Source organism: Sceloporus occidentalis, unplaced genomic scaffold, assembly GCF_023333645.1.
Source record: "Sceloporus occidentalis isolate IW3139 unplaced genomic scaffold, rSceOcc1.0.p SCAF_77, whole genome shotgun sequence".
In the NCBI taxonomy this organism is placed as follows: domain Eukaryota; kingdom Metazoa; phylum Chordata; class Lepidosauria; order Squamata; family Phrynosomatidae; genus Sceloporus; species Sceloporus occidentalis.
Window position 1 is genome coordinate 4,538,285 of NW_028317057.1, and position 16,316 is coordinate 4,554,600.

General features: G+C 38.2%; 1 protein-coding gene across 1 annotated transcript in view; it reads right to left on the reverse strand.

Annotated features, from left to right (window-relative positions):
• Nucleotides 1–7,889: 7,889 nt before the first annotated feature.
• LOC149285599 (palmitoyltransferase ZDHHC2-like) overlaps nucleotides 7,890–16,316 on the reverse strand; it is a 38,614-nt gene continuing 30,187 nt past the window's right edge. Inside the window, exons 4-12 of the mRNA XM_089495157.1 lie at nucleotides 15,374–15,494; nucleotides 14,732–14,801; nucleotides 14,242–14,274; nucleotides 13,868–13,988; nucleotides 12,347–12,479; nucleotides 11,443–11,569; nucleotides 11,132–11,224; nucleotides 10,441–10,553; nucleotides 7,890–7,930 (exon numbers count right to left, since the gene is read on the reverse strand). Coding sequence (XP_089351283.1) covers nucleotides 7,890–7,930; nucleotides 10,441–10,553; nucleotides 11,132–11,224; nucleotides 11,443–11,569; nucleotides 12,347–12,479; nucleotides 13,868–13,988; nucleotides 14,242–14,274; nucleotides 14,732–14,801; nucleotides 15,374–15,494 — 852 coding nt within the window. The remainder of the gene's footprint in view (nucleotides 7,931–10,440; nucleotides 10,554–11,131; nucleotides 11,225–11,442; nucleotides 11,570–12,346; nucleotides 12,480–13,867; nucleotides 13,989–14,241; nucleotides 14,275–14,731; nucleotides 14,802–15,373; nucleotides 15,495–16,316) is intronic.

The following is a 16,316-nucleotide window of genomic DNA, read 5'->3' on the forward strand; positions in this document are numbered from 1 at the left end:
CAGCAAATCTTTATACTTTTGAAATCTTTGTTTTTTCTTTCACGTTACAATATTGTAACAGCGGTCCTTTTTTTAAAGCATATGGAAAAACAATGTTTGCAAACAAAAGGATATTATTTGTTTTTAAAGCTTTTTGTAAATAAAGGCTGAAATAGTTTTCTTCCGTGTTCACGTTTTCTTACTTTGACGATACACGCAATGCATTTCAATGACGCCGGTCCTTCACCATAGAAAACAACTGATCAGCGCTACAGATTGCTCCAGGTTTTGCTCTCTTAGCCTGGATCTGCTGCGATTTTCTTGGTATGCCTTTGAGGACGCCTTTATATTGCCACAGTGCTCATGAATGTCAATGAAATGTCCACCGCCCGACCTATCCCTGTTAACTTCGTCTGTTTGAAATGCCTTCCCTGCTGAAATGTATAATGTAATCGGTTACTATGCAGGGATATGCGGAACGGAGCCGCTCACCAGACATACGTCTCGAGATTCCCTGTGAATATGCAGTTGTGGTGACTCTGGGAGTTATAACGATTGAAAATGTGTATGTAAATTAGGGATGCAACCAAATAATCCCCCCCCCCCATGCTTTTTTCGATCTAGATGACACGTCACTATAGAGTGTTAAATCATTACTCGTTCTCTATACTAGAGGAAATAAAGGAAGATACCAGATTAACCCCTGGAGTATCGCATAAAGTGGACTGAGTGGAGGAATCGTTGATTAGAAGGCCGGTTGTATACAGAAATGGCTGATGGCTGCTCCAGCACTTGCCCATGAGCAGTCAAAGGCTATCATACAAGTAAGAGTGCGGCCAAAAGAAAAACAGGACGGGTGGGAAAGAGGAACCAGAGTATTAAAGACATGGTTAACTCATTTATACCGCATTTCGTATTTAAAGGAATGATCCATTGAGCCTCCTGAATAAACAATGTTACCCATACCCTGACCTAATATTCTATACAAATGTACCCTCTAGAGAGAGACTTCTCAGTTTCTTATTTTCCAGCTACAGCATGCTCACTTTTGTCAGCAGTAAAATAGATCCCTTCAATTAACACCCAATCCCCCCAAGTCAGGCATCATCACACCACTCCACTCACAACGCAGGACTGCTATCATTTGATGCATACACACACCAAAAAGCAGAGCAGGTAAATATTGCTATAAATGCACAAAACCCCAAGTATTTGACACACAACATAAGTTATGGTGGGGTAAACGTGATGAGAAAAACCCTCGCTTGAAATGAAGTGGGTAGCAGAGGCATTAAGCACTGATCTACACGCCAGCCGGAACCCCTAAACCTTTTGTGCTGACACCACAGCAATGGATTCTGGGTAGGCGCATGCAAATAAGGTTAACAATGATCATCTTTTTGTCTCTATATCCACTTCATACATAGACCTCGCTGTATGAGAAAGACTTTAACCCCTTCGTGACAAAGGCGGATTTTATTTTTTGGTACCCTTCGTTACAATGGCTGCTCGTGTTTAGCTGTAATTTCCTTCTTTCTCATTTACTGAACACACGCAAGTTATAACCTGTTTTTTTTCAGGACAAGAATGGCTGTTTGATTGTATCATATAATTTACTATAAAATACGGTGAATTTAGAAAAAAGGAAAATATTTTACTCCTCTATAAAAGCTAATGGAAAAACCTGCTAAATAGAATCTACTATTTGTCCTGAGTTTAGAAATACACCATTTTTTGCAAGTTCTAGGGCAATAGTTACAAGTAGCGTTTTGCTATTTCCAAACCATTTTTTTCCAAATCTGGTTATTCTGCCCCCATAACATACAATGACATTTTAGATTAGTTCTTCACTTTAAACTTTGTGGCAACAGTTTGGAGAAGTTCCTCTCCTGTTTCAGTATGACAAATATCTTTTTTGATAAAGCGCTTGAAAGGAAGCCTTTTGTACTGGAAATTTTGTGCTGCTTCTCAGGATGAACGTTTGCATATCCAGCTTCCCTGATGTAGATTTTAAAGTAAATATCTTACCAAGAATTACATTGATTGTCGAACGCTATAGGCATTAAATTACATCGGTTATGCTAAAAGCCGAGAGCACAGTTCTCCTTTAAGAAAATAAATTATTTATTATAAGCGCATTTTCAAAGGTTTTTATTAATTGAGTAGGTGAAAAAGAAGCGTTATAATTAAAATATACACTGACAGGTGAAGTGAATGACACTGATAATCTAGTTATCATGGCACCTGTCAGTGGGGGGCATATATTAGGAAGCAAGTGAACATTTGGTCCTTAAAGTTGTTAGAAGGTGTTAGAAGCAGGAAACATGGTAAAGCGTAAGGATCTGAGTGACTTTGACAAGGGCCAAATTGTGATGGCTAGACAATTGGGTCAGAGCATCTCCAAAACGTCAGCTGTTCCCGGTCTGCAGTGGTCAGTACCTATCAAAAGTGGTCCAAGGAAGGAAAAGCCATGAACCAGCGACAGGGTCATGGGTGGCCAAGGCTCATCACTGCACACGGAGGGCGAAGGCTGGCCTGTGGGGTCAACTCTAACAGGTGAGCTACTGTAGCTCAAATTGCTGAAAATGCTGGTTCTAAAAGAAAGGTGTCAGAACACACAGTGCATCGCAGTTTGTTGCTTATGGAGCTGCGTAGCCGCAGACCAGTCAGGGTGCCCATGCTGAACACTGTTCACTGCCAAAAGCGCCTACAATGGGCATGTGAACATAAAAACTGTGTGTCGATTACCCCTAGAACACATGGCACCAGGATGCATCCATGGAGGCCCCCCCTTGCAACTTACAGGACTTAAAGGATCTGCTGCTAACGTCTTGGTGCCAGATACCACACCACACCTTCAGAGAGCTAGTGGAGTCCATGCCCCAACGAGTCAGGGCTGTTTTGGCAGCAAAAGGGTGACCTACACAATATTAGCCAGGTTGTCATAATGTTAAGGCTGATCCGTGTATTTTTCAAATAAAAGATAATGTTTAAAGTTGATATTTAACTTTGTTAACCTACCTGTACTTAGACAAACACAAGACTGTTTTATATTGTTGCCGATTTTCAGAGTATATCAAGTAAACTTGAATGACATGTTTTGTGTATTTCCCTTCCTGTGTAGAACAACTCTGCGATATTTCCTGCTCATCAGCCTCGTATTTCTTAAAGACCAAAGGTGTTACGCAACAGGCATAATAAGTAGACTTGTGCATTCTTAATCAAGAGAACATGAAAACGAACGCGAATAGTGTGTTTTTTCGTTGTTCAAACAGACTACCAAATAAACTAATATGGCGGCGAGTAAACATACATGAAGAAGCACAATAAAGAATCTTCGTGTTCATCTTCGTTAATATCTCTTACCTAATCTCCCTGATCCCTTCCTACTGCCTCTAGCCTACCTTCTCTATGCAGCATCGCAGGGGTAAACGGGAATGGGTATCCGTAGGATCACACCAGGCGTTAAAGGTCCGTACGAGCGGCTCTGTTGGTTGCCCAATGAAGGGCAGCTGCCAATGAAGGGTAGTCGTTTATACTCCTTTTTAACTCCTGACGCTGAAACTTGGCCTTGGGATCAACTCTTGAAACCCTCCAGGCTTAGTTTCGGCATCAGAAGTTAAAGGTCTTAATGTGCTACTCTATTGGTCACCGGTATTGATGCCAGAGGAGGACCCTGCCAGCGACCAAATGAGTCGTTCATATGGACCTTAAACTCCTGGAGACCAATGGTCTCCCCAAGCTAAGTTGCTCCGAGCTCTACCTGCCAAAGCGCAGGAGGAGGTAGAGCTCGGAGCAACTCTGTCTAGGGGGACTAATGGCTTCGGCGTCATGAGTTAAAGGTCCATAAGAGCGACTGTATTGGTCGCCACCGGGGGCTCGTCTGGCATCAACGATGAAGAGCAGTTGCCCTTCATTGGTTCATGGCAGAGGAGCCCCCTGCAAGCAGCCAATAGAGTAGCTCTTACAGAGTTTTAAAATCCTGGCACGAAAGCTGCTGCATTTTTATACTGTGTTAACCCCATATTAAACCCTGCTAAAAAAAAAAAAAAAGAACGTACGCGAACATTCGCCCAAAAAGAACATGAGAACAGGCGAATATTCGCGGAATAAGAAGATTTATCACCATAGATGTATCTATGGTGAAAACTGGTCTTATCACCATAGCAACTAATGAAATGACCCAATCAGTGGAGACTTTCCACTGTTTGAATGGTTACTATGGTGATAAGATCACTGCTAAATATAATTTTCCAAGCAGTCACTAAATTAAAGATTTACTAACACAAAAAAGATTTAAAAAATACAATATATTTGAATAATGCAAGAAACATTGACATAATTACAAAAATAAAATAAGCAAAAAGGCAATGTATAAAGCAAAATAATAAAATGGCTTTTAGATAAAACGATAATAGAACTTTTTAATATTTTGGGTAGCATTTATTTTCAATTTCTTTTAACAGATTAAAAGGGGAATTAAAATTGCCAAATACAGAACATATCTGAAAAAAAAGGTGTAATTCTCTGCAGGGATTATATAAAGCTTGATCTTTTATACTGAATAAACCCAACATTTCTACTTTTTATCACATCAGAACACACAACAATATTACTTAACAGACCACAAAATTGTTAGATATATTTAATATTTATTAATTTTTAATAGATAATAGTCTGAAAGCCAAGTGTCCACGTTCATGAACAAAACTGAAGATAACAATCTTAAACAGCATTTAAAATAGTTTGGCGTCTACCTTACATTTACGTTCAGACCTTTTCCAAGAGCAAATAAAAAAGGAGAAAAAGTATTAAGATTAAAGCCTCTTTTTAGTTCACATCAATTTCCCATTGTTGCTATTTAGTTGAAGGATTCCATGGAGTAAGACAATGATGTTTCCTTTGAAGATTCCTCAGCTTCTTGACTGATCTGATTATTTGATCTGATGTATTTCCTTTCTTAGAACTGTTAGTTAATAACACAATTTCTGAATTTCCAGCTTACACTCTGGGGGGGAAATACTATCATCTCTGTAAGAAAATTGTAAAAGTTTTTCATAAAACTGAATGTAATTTCATGGATGTTCTGTATTATCTTCTGATGTCTAGATCATTGATTTAGATTGGCACAACACAATCTATATACTAATAAAATATATTTAATATTTAACAATGTGTATGAAATCTTTCCTGTAACCGTTCCTCAGTCTTTCTTTCTAGGATTGTAATGGAATTCCTATTTTTTTCTAAGTTCATTAAAAAAATGAACAATAAGAGAGCAATTTACATTATTTACTATAAATGAAGATCTTCACAGGACCCACTCAGGTAAATCATAGTGGGTATGACGGAAAAAGTAAAAACTAGGCTGATATGCTAAATTTATGGATCAGTCTTCAGAAATGAAAAACTTCCTGGGACCATCGTAAAGTCATCACAGCCTTGGGTTCTTGCGTATAGACCAAAATACCTAAATTAGATGACCCTGTACAATAATTGATTTCAATTTGTAGTATTAAAAGTGTATGGCATAACCCCGAGACAGAACAAACCCAGAAGGACCTTCGGCCACTATAGACAAGCTATATTCACTGTTGAAAATTCCATTTGTTTACTGTCTACAGATTGTATGTTTTTTTCCATGTTTTTTCTGGGTTTTTTCTTCCATTTGTGTCTTCTTTGGTTCATTGTTATTAAAATCAAATAAGGAATGATCATTCCCATAACTGTAGCCGGAATGTTTTACTTCTGCTGATGACGATAAGTAGATAAGTATATCTGATGATTATCTAATCACTTTTATATGGTCTTGAATGAGATTTTCCAGGCAAAGCTTTTCATTAAGAAAAAATACAAAAACTGGGTATCGGATCCATGCAGGTCCATTGGTTAAAAGTGTTACAGCACATTATATGGCAAAAAAGCATTGAATTGTTTGTATTCACAATGTTGGGGACATGCTTTATATGTCCCATGTTATAGTATGATGTCGTCTTGTGCTTTTTTTTGTTTTGAAGAATTGACTCTGGTTAATGCTGAATTGGTGATGAATCATGATATTCACTGACCACTGGGGGTTTCAGCAGTGCAACTGTTAATACTTTAATTCCATAACACTAAGCATTGTAAAATCTGTAACATGCAAAGTATGGTTCCAGGAATAGCTCAAATCAACCCAACACAGCCAGCCACCAGTCCACCAATACGCAACAATTCTATCATTTACATTTGCTGAGAAACATTTACAATTTGTGCTCTGAACCCAGTCTTCACCACCTTATTCACCAGTCCTGTAGGAATGGGAATAATGTACAAAAAATTACAATATGAATTTGTGATATTAGTAGATGTTGCTTACATTCCTTCAAAACCCAGGCATTTCTGAAGATGCTGCAACATGCGGTTTAGTGGAAATTAAATTATCCTTCCTAAAAACCTTCTCCTTTTCTATCAGTTTGATATTGTCTGTATTTTTTTAATGATTCTACTGATTCTGTTGTAACAGCGCTATGAAATCTGCTGGCGCTATATAAATAAATGTAATGTAACCTTCCATGGAAACTAATGGTTTTAATGATTTTAAACTCAGATTTCTTGTTCAGCTAGAAGCCGACTGCTTAAGAGGGAAAAAAATATATATGCTTTGTAGATTTTTACGTATATTTCAGAATACTGATTAAAAATGGATAGATCAATACATTCTAAACAATATTTTGGTTCATTGTTCATATATTATAATCCAGATTTTTTTAAAAACAAAATAAATATAAACTCTATATTTGTCAGATATCATCTTATAATTGATATAATCAGTAACAGTTAGTGGGTATCATCAATATATACTGCTGTTACATATACTTTGTTGTCATTATTTTCCTTTCCAAAACTTTGCACTATTTGCACCCAATAAATAGAATATATAGAAGGATGTTCATTCTTGGATGAGGAATCACAATAATGTTTGTGCTCTATTTCATAAAAACACAGTCAAAATACAACCTTACATTGTATACAACACAGGACTGTTTGTACTATAGAGACTGCCTTCTCCTTTACATGATAGTACTTGAATAACCACGATGGATTTCGGCATGTGCATGTTTCCCGATGCTAATATAATACTAGATTCAGTGTTAGTCATGTTTGAAGCAGTAATGGAGAGAGCCAATCAGACGCTGCTGCCAATTTTGGTGATCACATCCACCATGGTACGGATGCAATATAAGCCAATGGGAGGGTGACATCTTCTTTGCCTTTGTCCCTAGAGACCGATTTCAAACCTGCGGGGTAGAATTAAAATAGCAAATCAACTGATGGACATTAATCTTAAGTACGATGGACAATTGAATATTTTACTTGATGCTACTACCATCACTGTTGTGAATGTTGATTTTGAGGAGTTCTCTCATTGGATCCATTGGTTTCCGCAAGTCCGGTACTAGTAATTTTCCTAAAATCAGTTAAATTCTGACTCCTCACAAGTGTCCCTGATTAGGAGGGACAGTCCCTTTTGAAGGCCCAAATATCTTTGCCCCTTATGGTTTTTGTTCCTAGGAGCACAGAATGTCTTCTACAGCCCATAAAGTTACTATAATGTATGAATGCATTGCAGAATCATGGTTATAAATGAAGTAAAATGCATTGCTCCTCTAAGGCCTTACCAAGATGCATAATCCGCTAACAACATGCGTTAATGTCACATAAAAATTCTGGGTAAGGCTCTGTCCCTCCAGCAAACCTCTAACCTCACTCAACTCCTACATCAACTTATTTATGGAAGCCTATGAAATCTAAAAGTTACCAGATGTTACCACCGAATGAATAACAATAAACATACAAAGCCAACAGAATGACCAAGAATACCAAAGCATGTCCTTACTTTCTTTTACCATCGCCGGCACCCAGAAGCCCTAGGTTTCATTTTCTATAGTTAATCCAGGATTAGTCATCCCTATATTAAACAAAAAATAGAAAGAAAAGTAAGACTGCATTAGTCTATAATCAGCCTAGGAAAGGATGGATAGCAAATTAACGATTTATTCAGAGGAAAAGCAAAGGAAATCTAACCACTTATTAAGCACACAGCTGAGCATCATTACATACAGAAGGTATATGTTTATTTCCGCCAAATCTATATGTGAGCTCTTCTGGTTAATTGCAGGGACCGATTTGTGCAGCCTGTTCCAGAGGACTGATTATAACAGCGGGAGGTTGTCCAGACACAAGTGATTCTGGGTAAGACCATTTTTAAACGCTGTTCCTGACATTTCCAAGTATTAGAGTACCTTTTTTTTATATATATATATATATATATATATTAAAAGACCCTTTCTCTTACAAATTATTCACAACTGCAGAATTTAAACGTTAAACCAAGGTGACTACTGAGAACGTTGTGCGGTTTGGATATAAATATGGATGAACGAGTATAATGTATTATACAGTCAGCTGTTGTCTGTGATAGGACAGGGTAATCAACATTAGAAATCAACCGCAAAGCACCTGCACCTGGAATACAGAAAAGGGGAATAAAGGCAATCGTTGAACGTTGCACAGTCAGTAAAGAAGCTTTACTTAAAAAATCTATAATGTACCATTTTGGATGCTCTAGTACAGTGGTTCTCAACTCATGGGTCGCGACCCAAAAGTGGGTCGCGACCCTGTCTTCATTGGGTCACAGAGGGTCAGGGCCGGACTGGAGGCATACCGGGAAAATTTCACTTTCCTGGGGCTGCCTTACACATTCTAGTGGCAATCCGCGAGCAGCAGGCTGTCAGGACCGCGGCCGCAACAATCAGGGCCATCAGGGAGCCTCCGGTCCGGCATGCACTTTAGTATTACTCCCCGACCGCAAAGCAAGTTGCTTGATTGGTTTGCGGTCGCTGTCTGTTCCTAGTGGGAGCTGAATAAAGTTTTTCTCTGAGAATCACTGCTCTAGTAGTCAAACATTATGATTATGGCCGCAGTGGTCCGAGTTATATGCTGTCCTATACCTCGGCAGATATTAGAGAACAAGACCTGCCAAGCAAACGTCATGCAGGCTTTTGGATGGCGTCATCAGGCACTGGACCACTAGGCACTTGGAATAAACTGTACTTCATGTAAAATCTCTATACTTTACCTCTGTTACTGAGATCAACGTAGACCCAGCCATGTCCACAGAAGCTTCTCGTAGTGCTGATGGTGCGTTTGGCCCACTTTGAAGGGGACTATTTTTACATAATTTTACATGTCTCCCAACACAAATCACAGATGGTGATTTATTGGTGGGCGATTCTCGTTAAATACAATTTAAATTATGCAAAAATATATTAGTTCTCACTATTGCAGACACTGAAATTTGCTGTGGTGTCGATCAGATATTTATAAATGTGTTGGTAGCATTCTTATTGAAATTCCACCACAAAACAGAGAATTGACAGACCAAGACAAACCGATACATTAGGTGGAGAGAACCCGGCTTGCAAGCTTACAATCTTGAGGGAATGGGGTGACAAACATAAGGCACAGAGAAAGGGTGAGAGGTAGTGTGGTGGTTGTTATCAATGACAGGGAAGTTCTAGCAGCTAAGATGGTGCGGCTTCTCTGAAGAACTGGGTTTTGAGATGTTTCTTGAATGTCAGGAGGGAGGGTGAATGCTGAAGGTTCAGTAGAAGTAGATTCCGGCGATATGGGGCAGCCCGAGGGAAATCTTGTAGACGGGAAAAGGAAGAGGTGATAAGTGAGGAGGAGAGCCTTTGTTAGGGCACGGTTAAAGACGGGAGGGAGTTTATGGTTGGAGATGATAGGAATAAGATTGGTTAGGTTGAGCATGTTGGTTGAGTTTGATGGTTGAGAGTGATAGGAATAGGGAAGAATATGTGGGGGACAGAAGTAGCAGAGCAAACACAGGTAGGTTTCACATATAAAGGTTTAGTGTAGAGGTACAGGGATAGCTGTGATGGCAGCTTCACGAGTCCGGACGAGATGATCTGCTCAACCTGTCTCCACTGTATGTAATCCAGGTAGATGTGGATGAGGAAGCACAGGGCACTGCATGACTCCAGTACAAGTTAAAATACCCTTTTACCAGTTAAAAATACCTTTTTGTATTACATGATTGTTGGAGCATCCTTATGAACTTTAAGAAGTTTATTGACGCAGGAAACAGTAGGATGGACCAAAGTGTCCCATCAGTAGTACCTTCTGCACTGACTGTGATACTGAATCCTTCTAAAACTCAAACTCATAGCCATTGAAAAGTTTAGCTTATACTTTGAGAACCAAGATTGGTTGTTCACCTCCACAAAGACCATCACCCTTTATAGATACCATATAAAGAAAGATCCAACAGAGGATACGTCAGAGGGCCTTCCTCAACATTAAACAATATATTATACAGTAAGAAATAAGACCTATATTTCTAGAATCATATTATCTGGCAGTTGCTGATAAAGGAATATAACTGAATAAGCATCTTACCAAGTTTTGCCTTCTCGTTGTTCCCATTGGTTTCCGCCCATGACTGGGTATCAGTCAGGAGGTGGCTCTGAGATTCCCGAAGAGGCTTTGCTGGGAATGGATGATTTTCAACGCTGGCAAAAAATAAATAAATAAAATATTTCAAAACCATTAAGTCTGGGTACAATCATTTGCAACTGGACATGTACAGCATGGGTGGCCAACGAATAGCCCTTTAGCTATTTCACAAAAACTCCCAAAGTCCGTCTAAGCCATGGATACACAGAGATTTAAAGAAAGACTAGGGACTGGGGGGTCTCCTTTCCTGTTGTATTCTGAACTATTGCACCCTGATCAAAGTGTGTTTAACTACTGAACATCTTATATGACTGCAGTTATTGTACCTCCTCTTTATTATACCAAAAACTGTGAAGCATTAGAAAAAATCTACATGAGTAAAAATATACATACACAAAATTGTATTCCCCAAAAACTTCCAAACAATCCCCTGAGATTATATTGGGCACACAGTGCAAACTCTACAAGGTCTTCTAGTAAGAATGACCTCAGCAAATAGCACACAATATCCTTAAAAGCCTAATTTAATCAGAAAAATGTTCAACTGGACGAATCCTCCTACTATTGTCTGCAGTTTTGGCCACTATAATGCATGAATACAGGTGATATTTACACCAATATTAAAGACCATTACCTCTTTGCAGGTACATTGGAACCAGTAGGTGTGGAAGCCTGCTCAGGATCCTGATTCACGAGGCAAGTTGGGAAGGAACAGCCATCTCCCAGGCTACAAGTTAACAAAACCTTGTTGGTCATCAGTAAGTATGCCTTTTACAATTACCGGTATGTATAATTGCCCATGATCAAAACAGGAGGATGATCAACAAACATTTATTTGAAATGCAACCTTCTAATGGCGGACAAGCCATGCTAAATGATGCTAAATGATGCTTTATATAGAGTGAATTCAAGTAATTATATGAATGGAGCCATCTTTTGACATACCTTGTGAACACAGGGAGCAACCAGTATTTCTTTTCATCGCCAAATACTTGCCGCAAATTCTTGCTAAACCCAAGGCTAAAGCCGTTTTTGTCTGCGCCGTGCCGGAATACAGGCGCTCTGAAGGCCTCTAGCAGAAAGACATCACGCGTGTGATAAAGTAACCTTACGAAAATACTAACAATGCATTTTAAAGCCAATGACTTGGCACCAGGCAAAACACGGAGAAAAAATGGATTTTAATACTATATCAAGCTGTTTGACGTATATGTAATGCTCTTTGGGATCAATATATGTTCTTCTCTGCCCTCATATATTTCATGACTTCATTGTTTCCCCTAATTCCGAGGCCAGTCTATTTTTCTTCTCTCTTATAACATTCTGTAATTGTTTTTTTGTTTTTTTGTATTTAAATTTTATGAACAACTTCTTACAATCCATATGACAAGGAGTAGATGGTGGTCAGCACCACGTTCTCACATCTCACTCCATCTTAATTAATTAATACTAACAAAAGGAGTTTTTGAGACTATGCAATTAAGCTATGCAATCGAACAATCTAAAGTACTTTGGGATAACTTGGAGCAAAGATTAACAATCTGACCAAATTCCAAAATTCTTATCACACACACACACACACAGTGTACTTTTTACTTGAATAAACCGCTGGGGAACTCCTTGTAGATCAGATCTCTCAAAGATGATATTGTTTTTTATCAGCTGAGAAGCACATGAAGTATTTACAATTACTTTCTCTGTGTGGAATTTACTGTAGGCAAAATATAACCCATGAGAAGCTCTGTATTCATGAAAACACAGGATTACTTTGTGCGGAAGTTTCACGGGAACTCATCTGAGCACATATACACACGAATGAGCAGAATAATATTGTCATTTCTTTACATACCTAACGTAGATCTGTTCTTGCAGACAAGCCAACAGTGGTATCCAAAGAGGGAGGACAGGCTGACAGAGAACATAGCAGCAGCGAAGAACAAAAACATGATGTGGAATTTGGCTTGAGTGTCAGGCAAACCATTCTGTAAATTATAAAAAGAATTTCAAATAATCAGACATAAAGGGCAACATAAAAATACTTTATCTATTCAGGAGTTCTGACCTTTTTAAACTACGGAGCGAGCTGGAAGAGAGACTGCTGTGCAATGAAAGGTCATCATTAGTAAATGTTACACGTTACCCAATTAGATCCTTCTTCTGAGTATTCAGCATTTCTGGGCTGCAATAGCAATCAGAAAGGTACATCTGTAGCTGTCAAGGTGGACAATCCTCGTGACAGCAGGCCCTAGCTGGTAAAATAGGCAAATGGCCAGTAGCGCCGGTCACTTACCGTACCTTTACTGCTGACCCCTTAGTGTAATCCCCCCCATCGGATACACATGGCCGCTCGCTCCAAAAGTGTAAGAGCATAGTGTGCAACCGGCGACTGGATACACACGGTGTGCGTTATTTATCAGAGCCTGGCCAGGGCCAATTTTAATCCCCAGTAAACAATATTCAAAGCCTTTGTCCCAGAAGCTGTTCCCTTCTTATTGACAACTTAAATAGATGCCTAAGGTGCCATCCAGGATTCTCTCCTATGTTTGGAAGCAAGAAGGCGTGCCAGAGACAAGAAAGCTACAGAAGTGTAGGAGCCAGATAAGCAATTCTGTTGCCCAACATGCAACCTGGACAACCATCTAGAATATCTAGATCCACCTCCTATAAGGATGTATGAATTGTGCTATACTGCACGAATGAATAATAGGTTATTTACACGTATGTGCTCATTTTCCAAATACATTAAAATCTGGTTAATAAACATTTCTTAAATGAAAGTGTAACATACACACCAAGGCAGGCACAATATTTTGATGACCCCACTGACGCACCAGTAGGTTGTATTCTTGTAGAAGATATTTAAAGGAAGGTCTAAAGCCATGGCGCAGCATGAAAGCTCTTTTAAACATTGTAGGGTCCATCTTACTGTAGGTATATCGTTTCACAATGAATAAAAACAGATCATTTTCAGGGAAAGTTTGCCAATGTAATCTGTTGTTCACTGCCAAATACATCATTAATGAGTTAAACATTAAATAATGTATTTTGTTAGAGACATAGGAGCTTATTTATTAAACTGGGAGGTCCATCTTAACTCTGCACCATGGAGGGTATTTCCATTTGAGCTTCTCTTGCAATGAAGTTAAATAACTGAAATTAAGTATATTATCTCATGTCGACTCACCTGAACTGAGTATAGTGAATAAACTCCAGACTCAAGCTCCATTCTTGCAAATGGTCACAAAGAAATAAGGCTAATGTTTTATAGAAGATAAAACTAATTAGGCCATAAAATAACAGATATAAATATTTTATGTAAATACAGATATATATATATATATATATATATATAATTTTTTTAAAAACTTACTGTCCAGAACTTGATAAAATACTGTAAGTCCGTGGCAACAATAAAAAGGCAGTAGAGTAGTGAATATGCCAAAAAAAGCAGGAAAAACTTATAGTTGGAGAACCCAACACAGTTGTTCACCCTAAAACATGACAAAAACAGCTTTAGATATAACCACATTGTCCTAATTAACACCTCTCCATTCATTTCAGGAAATTACATTTTCACAGTCAACAAATATTAAGATTATTTTACATACTATAACTGCCGAGTTCTATTCTCTACTGTCATTACATTACATTTCTTTGATAGATCTGATCAATGGGCTTCACACAAATACATGTGTATGGTTTTACAATAGGAAGAGGCTTTACGGACTTCATCTTTCTACTCACCAAGGACAATGATGATCCATTTTTAATATGCATCTGAATAGGAAAAACACACAAAAAAGCAATGGAAAACTGCCCAAGTAAATATCGTTTGGAGACTAAATTTGTAACATATTACTCATGCAATTAATACCAGTTCATTTTGTTCCTCTCTCCATCGATTTTTACACACATATACAAAACAATCCTCCTAGATTTATATTCTACATGACTCTTTGAAGTACTCCTAATTAGTCAGTCAGGCAAAATGCCATATTTTTTTTCCGCATAAATGTATCTTTTCTTTCCATAACCCAGTTACGGATTGCAACTAATTACTTTTCTCTGGCTTTCGTTCAGTTCAAGAGAATCAACATCAAGATTGAGCCGAGCTGTCAATACACCTCTCTCTTAAAACAAAAACATGATTTATGTAGGCCAAGATCCTGCGACTTGCTAACATCTTGTTGGCTTGCTATCTTGGAGGAATGATCACGGGAGAACGTTTTCATACTTATCACAGACTGAGCAATGATGACAGCGGTCCGGCTTCACAAGCTGGCATCTGTCACAGTATCTGATGGCTGGTGGGGTAAAGAAATAAATAATGCATGTGGGCTGATATACAATTTGGTAGCAAAATCAAGATACGGAACATTTTAAACACCACACGTGACTTTATCGTATTTTATTTACTTTGGCATTACTTTTCTGCCTGTGCATCCAACTTCACGTGTCCAACAATGTCACCAGTAATGGTCATGGATAAACAAACACTCAAAAACTTAATGTTCATCAACTTCAATAACCACAATACTGTCATCTTAAGTATTACGTATACAGAACCGGTTGTAAGAAATATATAAGCATGTTTTTGTATGTATATATATATATATATGTATGAGTATATATTATATACACAGTCGTGTGAAAAAGACCATACACCTTCTTTGAATGTTATGGTTTTGCATATCAGGGCATAACAATCATCTGTTCTTTAGCAGGTCTAAAAGTTAGGTAAATACAACCTCAGATGAATAACACCACAAGACATATTATACTGTGTCATGATTTATTCAACAAAAATAAAGCCAAAATGGAGAAGTCAACATTTAGTCCAGATTTATTAGTTTATTATTGAAATACACAACCATACCTCCTGACATTGTCCTAGTGTAGACCGGAAGGTCCTTGGCTAGTCTTCTCAATACATCTTGTTGGGACTCCCCTCTTGGCTCCCTTTCCAGGAGTTCTTTATCAGCATATGACAAATGAAACTAAAGCAGCAAACATTAAAATGCATATAAATGTAAAACATAGCCCCAAACAAATATACCATCTTAAATTCTCCTTGTTCCCTTAAAGTTACAACTAATATCAAACAATGTTGAAATAATTTTAAACCGCTGTTTTTAAGCCGCTGATTTTTGGTATTTTGTAAGGAAAAAATCCTACAAAAAGGAGACACTGAAGTAATCCAGTAAGCAAGGAATATATATATAATTATATTTATCCAGATGGCCCTGGACTCCTTCCGGCATCTCCTGCAATGGCATACGGTTATGAATTATAGTTCCTTTGACAAAAGAAAATTATGTAAAATAAAAGACTTATTGAGAGTCCTACATAGCAATTTCTTAAGAGCTGTATGGCACTCAGATGATTGCATCTATCTTCTTGCTGGCACGCAAATCCAGGAGAAAGCAAAGACTTGGAAGCTGCGTGGTTTTCGTTTCTGGCATCCGATTTCCACTTAGCAAGCAGTGTAAATATTTAATGATGTGGGAGCACTGCTAGACATGTTTTAATTCAATTGGCTGCATCCTCTTTAAATACCAGTATGAACAGCAAACCTGTCACTAAGGACAATTCATTTTCCAGCAGTGATATACTGTATAACACATTCGTTTCTTTTTATGACCCATGTGGCTTGATTCGCCAATTCTAGTCGTTGTTTATTATATAATTGGCTGTTTCTTATGGAAGAATGAAAAGATGATATTGGGCTATTCATTAGATCAAGTGATAGCTGGATACAGCTCCAGATATGATACGTGACAGCCAGACAGGATTGCGAGGATACAACTTGGAGAACGGAC